Source organism: Lampetra fluviatilis, chromosome 33 (genome assembly GCF_964198595.1).
Source record: "Lampetra fluviatilis chromosome 33, kcLamFluv1.1, whole genome shotgun sequence".
Taxonomy (NCBI): domain Eukaryota; kingdom Metazoa; phylum Chordata; class Hyperoartia; order Petromyzontiformes; family Petromyzontidae; genus Lampetra; species Lampetra fluviatilis.
This window is the reverse complement of record NC_136307.1, coordinates 11,786,861-11,800,998: the sequence shown is the minus strand read 5'-3', so window position 1 is coordinate 11,800,998 and position 14,138 is coordinate 11,786,861. Positions and strand designations below refer to the sequence as shown.

General features: G+C 60.2%; 1 protein-coding gene across 1 annotated transcript; it reads left to right on the top strand.

Annotated features, from left to right (window-relative positions):
- The first annotated feature begins 514 nt into the window (after positions 1-514).
- On the top strand, positions 515-13,670 carry LOC144943886 (arginase-2, mitochondrial-like). Its single transcript, XM_078871724.1, is given in 9 exon segments — positions 515-572; positions 7,523-7,689; positions 7,813-7,907; positions 8,185-8,289; positions 8,691-8,778; positions 8,780-8,831; positions 12,295-12,424; positions 12,572-12,638; positions 13,494-13,670. Coding segments are annotated over 9 exon segments (939 nt in total).
- The last annotated feature ends 468 nt before the right edge of the window (positions 13,671-14,138 follow it).

Genomic DNA, 14,138 nt, shown 5'->3' with positions numbered 1-14,138 from the left:
ACGAGACGAGTCTACACGAGACGAGTGATGTGTGTGTAGCCGGAGGCATAGGGTCTACACGAGACGAGTCTACACGAGACGAGTGATGTGTGTGTAGCCGGAGGCATAGGGTCTACACGAGACGAGTCTACACGAGACGAGTGATGTGTGTGTAGCCAGAGGCCTAGAGTCTACACGAGACGAGTGAAGAGTGTAGACGGAGGCAGAGGGTCTACACGAGTCAAGTACAGTGTGCTATAAGAAGAATAGAGGTTACGAGTTGTACCGGTGTATGGTGACCATACTCGGAAGAATAGAGACCACACGTTGTATCGAGATAAGTGAAGATTTAATAAAAGAAGTGTGTTACCCGTCAAGGAGTTTCCTGCCGTCATTTCCAATACTTCAACTGGCGTCAGAAGTGAAACTGTCTTCCAAGCATGGATACAAGGAAGACCAATCGGACCCACGGGATTGACCGCGAGGACAACCTTGACGACCCGGGCCAGCTGCCGTCGGGGGGTGAGGACGAAGAATGGCCCACGCTGCAGGATCCGCCGGCGGCGCCGGAGGAGCGACGGGGTACCGAGGCCGTGCTCCGTGAGGCGCACTCTCGTCTGGCGGAGCTGCTGCTCGCCGCCGCGTCCATCCTGGCGGAAATCAGCTCGTCGGCTGGAGCGGAGACGGCGGCGGACATTCTGCAGGGTCGCCCCGCAGATTCCCGCCAAAATGACTTGGCGATTCCCGCCATTTCATCGGCGTCGACTTTTGGCGGGAACGGCGACCGCCACGTGGCGGCGGTTCTCCAAGCGCGCCCTCTTACGTCATCAACGCGCGCTGCGGACCGCCATCAGTCATCCGCCATTGGGGCCGCCATCTTACACACCGACGGGGCGGCGGGAAGGAACCACGATGCGGAGGACGACTTCATTTTTCAACAGCGCCTCCCCGCATTGTCAGCCTTCAAGGCGGAAGGCGGGGACTGGGGCCAATTTCAGCGCAGGTTTTTGGCGCATCAGGAGATGTCTGCCTGGTCCGATGCTACGGCGCTGCGGGCACTGCCTGCCATGTTGGACGACAACGCGCTCGCGGCCTTCATGTCAGCTCGGAGGTCGGACCGCTCCACGCTTAAGGCAGCGCTGGGTCTCATGGCCAAGGTCTACGGACCTCCCTCGGCGTGCCGCCATCATTTTTATGCAAGGCGGAAGGCGGACACGGAGACCGCGCTCGCCTATCGCACGGCGTTGCTGGCTCTCGCCGATGCTGCATTCCCTCGGATGGACGAGGAGGGCCAGGATGCGATGGTTTTGGAGCAGCTGCTTAAGTTGGCGCAGGACCTGGGGGTCCCCATCAACACGGCCGACGAGATCGACATTTCTTCCTTACGGGTCGCTACGAGTATACAAGCGCACGAGGCCCTTCAACGCAAACAGGGGATCGTCTGCAACGCTGCCGTGGCCTCAGCTCCGGGTCCGGTGATCACCGAACCCCAAGTCGTCAGTCCGCGAGAGGAGGCGTTCACCGCGGGACGACCAGGGGACTGGAGGTCGGGGGGTCGGTCGCCTCTGCGATCGGCTCGCAAGCTGGAGCAACCGAGATCACCGACGACCCTCATCACGTGCTATAACTGCGGCCTCCGGGGCCACGTGGCGTCCGGTTGCCGCGCTCCCCGTCAGCGCGCCATGGGATCTCGGCTGGACGACGACCAAGGCCCCAAGGCATCCCTACAAACCCCGGCAAGTCGCGGCACCTCACATGCTCGGCCCACACACTCGACACGCATGGGCCGTCGCGGGGCGACGGAAGAGGGCCGGTTAGGGTTCGGGGATTCGGTTCGGCGAGGGGGTTTCGGCCGGGACCGGAGAGACATTGAATGGTCGGAGTTGGGGCATAGAATTGTGGCTGCTTCAGCGGGTTCATCCGTCGTTGCGGGTTCTATTGATGGGGTCGAGGTCAGGGTATTTGTGGACACGGGGGCGTCGGCGACTATTTTATATCGGACCTCATTTATAACATTCTCCCCGTCCAATGCCGTCCGCTGCTCCCAGTGGATGTGCCATTTTTCGCCGCAAATGGGGGATCGTTAGGCATTATCGGTCAGATTAGGGCGTCCATTTGCATTGGGGATATCAAATTGTCGGGACCCGTTTTCGTTTCGTCTTCTTTGGCGGTTCCTTGTCTATTGGGCACTGATTTTTTGGCTAAGATGCCCATTACATTTCTAATCGATCAGCGTTGCATTGAACTACCTTCGGGTCGCCGTATTTCATTTTTGACGAGCCCTACTGAGATTCGGACGGCGTGCGCCACGATACAAGCATTGGCGACGCAGACCGTGCACGTGCCCCCGGGTTCACAGATGTTAATTCCCCTCCGGTTGCGGAAACCATGGGTGGAGGGGACTTCGGAACAAGGCATGCTTTTGGGTCCTTCTAACAGGGCTGTCGGGGGGGTCGATTTGTCGGTGGCTCACACTTTGGTTCGGGCGGACAAGGATCCGTTTGTGATGGTTTTAAACGCTGGGTCGCGGCCAGCCGTCATTCAGCAGGGTACCGTGCTGGCTCACGCGGCGCGGGTTCCTGCGGAGGAGCGGCTGGTTGCGCACGTTGATCCGAGCCCCACGCAGAACATTGAACCGAGGGACGACCTTGAATGGGTCCATTCGCTGTGCGCGGGCTCGGACGATTTGTCAGGGGTGCAGTTGGATGCGCTGCGCGAGTTACTAATGGAATTTTCTGATGTGTTCAGTAAACATAAATATGACATTGGGTGTACGGATTTGTTACGCCACCACATTGACACGGGCGATGCGGCACCGGTCAGGCTAAATCCCTTCCGACTGAGTCCTGCTGAAAAGGAACATGTTCAGTCGGCCGTTAACGATATGCTTGAAGCCGACATTATTTCGCCTTCCTCCAGTCCTTGGGGAGCACCTATTGTGCTGGTTAAGAAGCAAGACGGGTCCTTGCGATTTTGCGTAGATTTCCGTCGCCTGAATAAGATCTCTGTGGCTGACGCGTATCCGCTCCCCAGGATGGACGAGTCGCTCGATGCATTGTCTGGTGCGCGATATTTTTCGACTCTTGATTTGTTATCGGGGTTCTGGCAGTTGCCACTCGACGAAGAGTCTAAACCTAAGACAGCATTTCGGACTCCAGGGGGCCTGTTCCAGTTTAACCGGTTACCCATGGGACTTCACTCCTCTCCAGCGACGTTTCAGCGCCTTATGGAGTTGGTTTTGTCGGGCTTGCAATGGGAGACGTGCTTGATTTACCTTGACGATGTCATTGTTTTCAGTAAAACATTTGAGGAACACCTCCAGCGATTGAGAGGGGTGTTCTTGCGAATGCGATCGGCTAAATTGAAATTTAAACCGGCCAAATGCCACCTTTTTTGTAAGTCCGTTAGATACTTGGGTCACATTGTCGACTCTTCGGGGATCTCTACCGATCCCGCGAAGACGGACTGTGTCAGTTCATGGCCGACACCCACGTCAGTTGCAGACGTGCGCAGTTTCATCGGTTTTGCTTCGTATTACCGCCGATTCGTTGAGCACTTCGCCACTATTGCAAAACCCTTGCACGCTCTGACGGCGAAGGGTGTGAAGTTCCAATGGGGACCGGAAGAGGAGGCCGCGTTCTGCGCCCTCCGGGACGCCTTGGTGGGTGCCCCACCCTTGCGTTATCCGGATTTTGCGAGTCCCTTCTTGCTAGATACGGATGCTAGCAACACGGGCATTGGGGGGGTACTGTCCCAGGTCGTTGGGGGAGTCAAAAGGGTGGTCGCTTATGGTAGCAGGGTGTTGTCTCCGGCGGAGCAGCGCTACTGCGTCACCCGTCGTGAACTGCTCGCCATTGTTTTTTTTGTACAACAGTTCAGACCGTATCTCTATGGTCGTCACTTTACGGTCCGGACGGACCATGCGGCGCTACAGTATTCATTGAGGGTCGCCCAACCCTCGGGCCAATTGTCACGGTGGTTGGAAGTCCTCCAAGACTATCAGTTCACGACCACATACCGTAAGGGGTTGCGACACACAAATGCCGATGCCCTGTCGCGATTGTTGCCTTGTCAGAAATGTGCGTGTCTATCGGGATCGGCGCGCTGTAAACCGCCGGTTGTGGAAGATAAAGGGGCATTGGCTGCGACCGCGTGCGCGCCAATCGGGGATGTCCCCGCTACCTGTCAGGATCGGGACTCGCTGCTCTCACTGTCGCTGAGTGAGTGGGGCCGCCTCCAAATGGCGGACAGCTCCCTGCTAGCATTGCGCCGCAGGGTGGGAGGTCCTAAAGAGGACCAGGAGCGAACTGGCTCCTATGTACTTAAACAGGGCATGTTGATGAGATGGGACAGTTTGTCCCGGCGGCATGCACTGGTGGTGCCTTCTGCTGTAAGGGGGAAAGTTGTTTTGGCCGCACACGAACGCCTCTTGCATTTGGGAGTAAACAAAACGCTTGCCCTGCTTCAGCGTGACTATTATTGGCCGGGAATGGGGAGTGACGTGGTAAATATTCTGAAGGGGTGCGTTGAGTGCGCCAGACGGAAACCACCGCCCGTGCCAGCTAATCCACCGCTGCAATCTATTCAGGTCTCGCGCACTAACGAGCTCGTTGCACTCGATATTTTGGGGCCTTTTCCAGTCACGCCTAGAGGGAATAAATACCTGTTGGTGGGGGTCGAATAATTCACCTGGTGGCCTATGGCGTGGCCTCTCGCCAACCAGTCGGCAGCGGCTGTGACGGACGCCTTTGTCCAGGGCCTGGACAAGGGGGCTCCCGAACGCTTGCTGACCGACCAAGGGAAAAATTTTTCGAGTAAATTGTTGCAAGAGGTGTGCGATCTGTTGGGTACCAAGAAGGTGCGTACCTCCCCGTACCACCCGCAGACGGACGGGATGGTGGAGAGACTTCACAAGACTTTGACTTCTATGCTGTGCCACCAGGTGTGTGAGGCACATGTAGATTGGGACCTGCAGGTCCCGGGGGTCCTTGCCGCGTATAGGATGGCCCCCCATGCAGCGACGGGTTTTTCCCCATTCTATTTGATGTACGGTCGGGAAGCCGACCCGCCCATGGAAACGCAGCTTGGCCTGTCCGCTCCACGAACTAATTCGAAATTGGCAGAACACATTAAATTCAATATTCACAAGCTGACAGAGGCAAGGGAGGCTGCACGGCTTAATTCGCGGGCTCGCCAAATTGCTAATGAACGGTTGCGGGCACGGAAGGTGTCCGTGCACGAATGGAAACCTGGTGACAGGGCCTGGCTGCATTGCCCTCAAGCACCCTTGGCTACGTCGCCTAAATTGTTGAGGCCATGGCGGGGGCCCGTGGAGGTCGTGCGCGTTGCACGGCCCCAGTGCGTTCAGATAAAATGGGGAAAACGACGGTGGTACGTCCACCCCTCCCGACTGAAACCGTTCTCGCCTCCATATGGCCTCCCATTGTGTCGTGAGGGCCGAGCATGTGACGTGACCGACGACCCAAAGGGGGAAATGTCTCTGCCTGATCCTCACATGTCTCCGCCTGATCTGCTCCCAGGTGTCTCGGAACTGACAGCTGCCGACCACCGGCGGCCGGATCTTCGCGGCGGGGAAGAGATAGGGCCCTGCGGTACCTAGTCCCGCAGTCCTGTGAGGACCGGGACTCTGTGTAACCCAGAGGCGGAGTGTAGGGTGAGCATGCAGTGTCAGCATGCAGAGTGTGTAGCCAGAGGCATAGGGTCTACACGAGACGAGTCTACACGAGACGAGTGATGTGTGTGTAGCCAGAGGCATAGGGTCTACACGAGACAAGTCTACACGAGACGAGTGATGTGTGTGTAGCCAGAGGCATAGGGTCTACACGAGACGAGTCTACAAAAGACGAGTGATGTGTGTGTAGCCGGAGGCATAGGGTCTACACGAGACGAGTCTACACGAGACGAGTGATGTGTGTGTAGCCAGAGGCCTAGAGTCTACACGAGACGAGTGAAGAGTGTAGACGGAGGCAGAGGGTCTACACGAGTCAAGTACAGTGTGCTATAAGAAGAATAGAGGTTACGAGTTGTACCGGTGTATGGTGACCGTACTCGGAAGAATAGAGACCACACGTTGTATCGAGATAAGTGAAGATTTAATAAAAGAAGTGTGTTACCCGTCAAGGAGTTTCCTGCCGTCATTTCCAATACTTCATTTGTACTGGTCGCCTTTTGGCATTCTATGGTCTGACACTGATGAGACGAGGCCACAAAGAAGGCCCTCGAATATCGCACTCCGCCCCCCACTTCCCGTGCCCCCCTCCACTTCCCTGTGCCCCCCCTCCACTTTCCCGTGCCCCCCTCCACTTTCCCGTGCCCCCCCCCCACTTCCCTGTGCCCCCCCTCCACTTCCCGTGCCCCTCCTCCACTTCCCCGTGCCCCCCCTCCACTTCCCTGTGCCCCCCCTCCACTTCCCCGTGCCCCCCTCCACTTCCCCGTGCCCCCCCTCCACTTCCTCGTGCTCCCCCTCCACTTCCCCGTGCCCCCCCCACTTCCCGTGCCCCCCCCACTTCCCGTGCCCCCCCTCCACTTCCTCGTGCTCCCCCTCCACTTCCCTGTTCCCCCCTCCACTTCCCGTGCCCCCCCTCCACTTCCCGTGCCCCCCTCCACTTCCCCGTGCCCCCCCTCCACTTCCCCGTGCCCCCCTCCACTTCCCCGTGCCCCCCCCCACTTCCCCGTGCCCCCCTCCACTTCCCTGTGCCCCCCCTCCACTTCCCCGTGCCCCCCTCCACTTCCCTGTGCCCCCCCTCCACTTCCCCGTGCCCCCCTCCACTTCCCTGTGCCCCCCCTCCACTTCCCTGTGCCCCCCCTCCACTTCCCCGTGCCCCCCCTCCACTTCCCCGTGCCCCCCCTCCACTTCCCTGTGCCCCCCTCCACTTCCCCGTGCCCCCCCTCCACTTCACCGTGCCCCCCTCCACTTCCCCGTGCCCCCCCCCCCACTTCCCCGTGCCCCCCTCCACTTCCCCGTGCCCCCCTCCACTTCCCTGTGCCCCCCCTCCACTTCCCCGTGCCCCCCTCCACTTCCCCGTGCCCCCCCTCCACTTCCCTGTGCCCCCCCTCCACTTCCCCGTGCCATCACTACCACCATCACTACCATCACTACCACCATTACTACCACCATCACCACCATCACTACCACCATCACTACCACCATCGCTACCATCACTACCACCACCATCGCTACCACCATCACTACCACCATCACTACCATCACTACCACCATCACTACCACCATCACCACCATCACTACCACCATCGCTACCACCATCACTACCACCATCATCACTACCACCACCATCACTACCATCACTACCACCATCACTACCATCACTACCATCACTACCACCATTACTACCACCATCACTACCATCACTACCACCACCATCACTACTCTCCCCTACTCACCCCTATATCCTCTTCACCCGCCGTCTTTCCCCTCCTGATCTCCGTCTCTCTTCTTCTGACCTCCCGTCTCTCACCCCCGTGACCCCTGCGACCCAGTGCCCCCCCACCCCCCCGCCCCCAGCCTGGCTTAACGGCTCGGTGTCGGGCCACGTGCGGGAGCGGCCCGACTCGTGCGTGCTGTGGGTGGACGCTCACGCGGACGTCAACGTGCCGCTCACCACCCCCACGGGGAACCTGCACGGGCAGCCCGTGGCCTTCCTGCTGCGCGAGCTGCATGACAAGCGAAGTGCCGGTGCCCACCCCCCCACGTCCCCGCGGCCCACGGTGTGGGCGAGGTGCCCGCGTCCCCCCACCCGCGCCCCACCACCCTCCCCAACACCACCGCTGCCCTCTCTGTGCTGCCCCCCGCAGGTGCCGGCGCTGCCCGGGTTCTCGTGGCTGTCGCCCTGCCTGCTGGCGAAGGACATCGCCTACATTGGGCTCAGGGACGTGGACCCTGCTGAGAGGTGACCCCCTGTCCGCTACGTGCACCCCGCAGGGGCGGGAGGACGGTGGGGGATGGGGAGGAGAGGGGGAGACGGGGGGACCAGTTGTGCGGAAAGGGCAGCACCCCGCTCCAGCTGACCCCGGACCACGCACGTGTGAGCAAGGTTCATGAGGGGTTCAGGGGCGTCCATGAGGTTAAAGGGAGCTCAGCGGAGATCAGGGAGTCCCACGGGGGGTAGCGGCCTCGCCTTGCACCTGCTCCGTGTCCGCGTCGAGCCGAGGTCGCGTGTCGCGCAGCTTCATCCTCAAGTCGGGCGGGATGAGACACTTCTCCATGCGCGACGTGGACCTGCTGGTCATCCAGAAGGTGGTGGAGATGGCGCTGGATCATCTCATGCCCAGGCGCTTCCATCTCTAACCCAATCCCAGTCCTAACCTTAACCCAGTTCTAAGCCTGACCTACTTCTAACCCTAACTCAGTTCTAACCCTGACCCAGTTTTAACTCTAATCATAATAATAGCACCAATCTTAACCCTAGCTATAACTAGCCACATAGCCCTAAAAACTGCCTTCAACATAACCCACGACCTAACTTTAAACCCAACTGCTAACCCCTAATTAAATATCAAAAGATACATTTAGCCAATGCATTAACCCGAGCCTAACCCGAACACAATCGGGAGCAATTAAGTCCTCAACTGTTACCCTATCCATAACTGTAACATGACCCCGATTTTTTACCTTTTCCCTGACCCTGTGGATGGGACCCCGCGTGACCCCGCGTGACCCCGCGTGACCCCAGATGCCGCAGGCCGCTCCACCTCAGCTTTGACATGGACGCACTCGACCCGAGCGTGGCCCCCGCCGCCACGGGGACCCCGGTGAGGGGAGGGGGCTCACGCACAGGGAGGGGTGTTCATCGCCGAGGAGGTGCACGCCACGGGTGAGCGGGGAGAGCGTCCACCTCGACCACCCTCCATCACCTCCATCACCTCCACCACCTCCACCACCTCGATCACCCTCCATCACCTCCACCACCTCCACCATCTCGACGACCTCCACCATCTCGACCACCTTCACCACCTCCATCACCTCCACCACCTCCATCACCTCCACCACCTCGACCACCCTCTACCACCTCCACCACCCCCACCACCTCGACCATATCGATCACCCTCTATCGCCTCCACCACCTCTACTACCTCCACCATCTCGACCACCCTCCATCACCTCCATCACCTCCACCACCTCGACCACCTCCACCACCCTCCATCACCTCCACCACCTCCACCACCTCGACCACCTCCACCACCTCCACCACCTCGACCACCTCCACCATCTCCACCATCTCGACCACCTCCACCACCTCCATCACCTCCACCACCTCCACCACCTCGACCACCCTCTACCACCTCCACCACCTCCACCACCTCGACCATTTCGACCACCCTCCATCACCTCCACCACCTCCACCACCTCGACCATTTAGACCACCTCCACCACCTCCACCACCTCCACCACCTCGACCACCTCCACCACCTCGACCACCTCCACCACCTCCATCACCTCCACCACCTTGACCACCTCCACCACATCCATCACCTCCACCACCTCCACCACCTCGACCACCTCCACCACATCCACCACATCCACCATCTCGACCACCTCGACCACCTCGACCATCTTCACCATCTCGACCACCTCCACCACCTCGACCACCTCCATCACCTCCACCACCTCCATCACCTCCACCACCACCTCCACCACCCTCTACCACCTGCACCACCTCAACCACCTCCACCACCTCCATCACCTCCACCACCTCCACCACCTCCATCACCTCCACCACCTGCACCATCTCGACCACCTCCACCACCTCGACCACCTCCACCACCTCCACCACCTCGACCACCTCCACCACCTCCACCACCTCGACCACCTCCACCACCTCCACCACCCTCTACCACCTCCACCACCTCGACCATCTCGACCACCCTCCATCACCTCCACCACCTCGACCACCTCCATCACCTCCACCACCTCTACCACCTCCACCACCTCGACCACCTCCACCACCTCCACCACCTCCACCACCTGCATCACCTCCACCACCTCCACCACCCTCTACCACCTCCACCACCTTGACCACCTCCACCACCTCGACCACCCTCCTCCACCACCTCGACCACCCTCCTCCACCACCTCCACCACCTCCACCACCTCGACCACCTCCACCACCCTCCAACACCTCCACCACCTCCACCACCTCGACCACCTCCACCACCTCCACCACCTCGACCACCTCCACCATCTCCACCATCTCGACTACCTCCACCACCTCCATCACCTCCACCACCTCCACCACCTCCACCACCTCGACCACCCTCTACCACCTCCACCACCTCCACCACCTCGACCATTTCGACCACCCTCCATCACCTCCACCACCTCCACCACCTCGACCATTTCGACCACCTCTACCACCTCCATCACCTCCACCACCTCCACCACCTCGACCACCTCCACCACCTCGACCACCCTCCTCCACCACCTCCACCACTTCCATCACCTCCACCACCTTGACCACCTCCACCACCTCCACCACCTCTACCACCTCCACCATCTCGACCACCCTCCATCACCTCCATCACCTCCACCACCTTGACCACCTCCACCACCTCCACCACCTCTACCACCTCCACCACCTCGACCACCTCCACCATCTCCACCATCTCGACTACCTCCACCACCTCCATCACCTCCACCACCTCCACCACCTCCACCACCTCGACCACCCTCTACCACCTCCACCACCTCCACCACCTCGACCATTTCGACCACCCTCCATCACCTCCACCACCTCCACCACCTCGACCATTTCGACCACCTCTACCACCTCCATCACCTCCACCACCTCCACCACCTCGACCACCTCCACCACCTCGACCACCCTCCTCCACCACCTCCACCACTTCCATCACCTCCACCACCTTGACCACCTCCACCACCTCCACCACCTCTACCACCTCCACCATCTCGACCACCCTCCATCACCTCCATCACCTCCACCACCTCGACCACCTCGACCACCCTCCTCCACCACCTCCACCATCTCCACCACCTCGACCACCTCCACCACCCTCCATCACCTCCACCACCTCCACCACCTCGACCACCTCCACCACCTCCACCATCTCGACCACCTCGACCACCTCGACCACCTCGACCATCTCCACCATCTCGACGACCTTCACCACCTCGACCACCTCCATCACCTCCATCACCTCCACTACCTCCACCACCTCCACCACCCTCTACCATCTCCATCACCTCCACCACCTGCATCACCTCGACCACCTCCACCACCTCGACCACCTCGACCACCTCGACCACCTCCACCACCTCCTCCACCACCTCCACCACCTCCTCCACCACCTCCACGACCTCGACCACCTCCACCACCTCCACCACCACCTTCACCACCTCCTCCATCACCTCCACCACCTCCATCACCTCCATCACCTCGACCACCTCCACCACCTCCACCACCTCGACCCCCTCCACCACCACCTTCACCACCTCCTCCATCACCTCCACCACCTCCATCACCTCCATCACCTCCACCACCTCGACCACCTCCACCACCTCCACCACCTCGACCACCTCCACCACCTCCACCACCTCGACCACCTCCACCACCTCGACCACTCTCTACCACCTCCACCACTCTCCACCACCTCCACCACTCTCCACCACCTCCACCACCTCCACCTCCTCCACCACCTCCACCACCTCAACCACCTCAACCACCTCCACCACCTCGACCACCTCCACCACCTCGACCACCTTCCATTACCTCCACCACTCTTCACCACCTCCACCACCTCCTTCACCACCTCTACCACCTCCACCACCTCCACCACCTCCATCACCTCCACCACCTCCATCACCTCCACCACCTCCACCACCTCCATCACCTCGACCATCTCGACCACCCTCCATCACCTCCACCACCTCGACCACCTCCACCTCCACCACCTCGACCACCTCACCACCTCCACCACTTCCTCCATCACCTCCACCACCTCCATTACCTCGACCACCTCTATCACCTCGACCACCTCGACTATCCTCCATCACCTCCTCCTGCAAAACTTCCACTCCTCCCTCGACAAAGTCCTCCCTCCACCCTCGTGCTCCTCAATCTCCACCCTCCACCCCTCCCACGACCTCCGCTCCTGCATCCCCCTCCCTCCTCTTCCTCCACCGCCACTCTCCGCACCACCTTCTCACTTCTCCATCCCTCCGCTATCCCCACTCCGCCGCCGCCGCCGCCACTTCATCGCTCTCCCCTCCCCATCCGTCACCTCCACCTTGCCATGGTCTCCCCGCGTGTCCCACCCCAGGCTCGCTGAGTGCCCTCGACCTGGTGGAGGTGAACCCGCGCGTGACAGGCGGCGAGGGGGGCGACGCGGTGGTGGCCACGGTGGACCTGGGAGTCGAGGTGGTGCTCTCCTGCCTGGGCCGCGCGCGCGGGTGGGGGGTCCCACGCCCCCTCGTACTCCCTGCCGGTCCCGGCGGGGCCCCCCCACTCGGAGGAAGAGAAGCGTGGGCACCAGGCGCACGCATGACCCCCCCCCCCACCGCTAGAAATCCCTGCGACCCAAGCTGCACGTGGCCCAGGCGTGGGAGCCTGGTCCGTACCGCCCGCACCAGGCCCGGCAACCTGCGGCTCTTTGGCTGCCGCTTTGTGGGCAGCCGTTTTATGAAAACAAAATTTACTTTATTCGGTTCTTCGCACTCTGGAATGTAGCACAGGCGGTCCCCGCTTTTACGACACAATGTCTTCTTGGAAACCCCGTCGTGAATAGGAACCTATTTTCCCACAGATGCAGTGTTAGCGTCTTTGTGACAACAAAAGTCAAACTGCATTGTTAAAGAGTAACTCGGGGGGGGGGGGGGGGTACCTAGACGCAATTGACTCCATCACCTATTTAGTTCATTTTAGTCAGAATGTCTGTTGTCATCTTCTGCGTGCCTGCGGCTGTGTACAAGTGGCTCTCTCTGCGTGTGATGTGGCTCTCGAAATGTTTTGTTCAAAGACACGAACAAGGTAAATGGCTCTCCCTCTCCTCCTCCTTCTTCGAAAGGTTGCCGACCCCTGGCCAAAGCGGACAGAGCAGCCAGTCAAGTAGAGTTCGGGATGTTGTGCGTGTGGAGTGTGGAGCGGTTGTGGAGCGGTTTTTGCACTGCGCTACGAACCCGGCGACCCGAGTTCGATTCCCGCTCACGGCCAACACCAGTGACGATTATCTGAACCGGTCCTGGGCCTCCCCGCCGCACCAGGTACTCATTTGATTAAGTTTCAAACGAGTACCTGGTGCGGTGTGTAAACTTCGCCAATGGGGAGACAAAGGCGGTCGGGCGTGGTTCTGGCCACCCTATCCCCTCGTGTGCCGTGCCGGCCTTCACAGGTGCTCAATAACAAACACCACTAGCCTGAAAACGCCTGTTAAGGCTACACGGGGGAATCTATGTGTTGTCGTGTACGTGTGTGGACGTGCGGTGTCGTGGACGTGCGGTGTCGTGGTCGTGGTAATTGAAGGCGGAGGGGGTCCCCAGCCCCTCGCACCCGTCCAGAGCTCCCGGCGGCCGCTGCGAGTGGCGCCGTGTGGGAGGCAGCCGATGGGTATCGGCGGCATCGCCCCCCGGCCACCGCACCGAGCGGCAACCGCCGGGCGCCGTGTTTTCTTGTTTTGCCAACAATCAGTTGGCGCAGTAGTAGTGAGCACGCGGGTGGCGCCAGTCCGCGCTCTAACTTGGGTTGACTCAGTCTCGAATGAGTGCCCGGTGCGATGGGTAAAAACATCGCGACAGGGATAGACGAAGGCAGCCGCGTGTGGTGCTGGCCACCCACTCAAACATGTGCCGTGCCGGCACTTGTCCCAACAGTCTGTTAAAGCTATACGGGGGACCTTTATATTTGTATGTATGGGTATCGCGTCCAACGCTGGTTAAACTGAATGCGCGCTTTCAGCATCCACGTCACGCTGCCTGGCTCTTGTTTAGCAATCATCTGGTGCGCGCAGCGCGTAACGGCGATTTACAGCGATGCTGTTCCCCTCAATCCGACTTCATTTCAAGCGGGGCGTGAGCTCGAGAAAACATTCCCCGAGACCGTCTCTGGCCCACGGGGACACGGGGAGCCACTCGGGGCGCACCTGCAGCGCGCACTGCTTTCCCCTCAAGC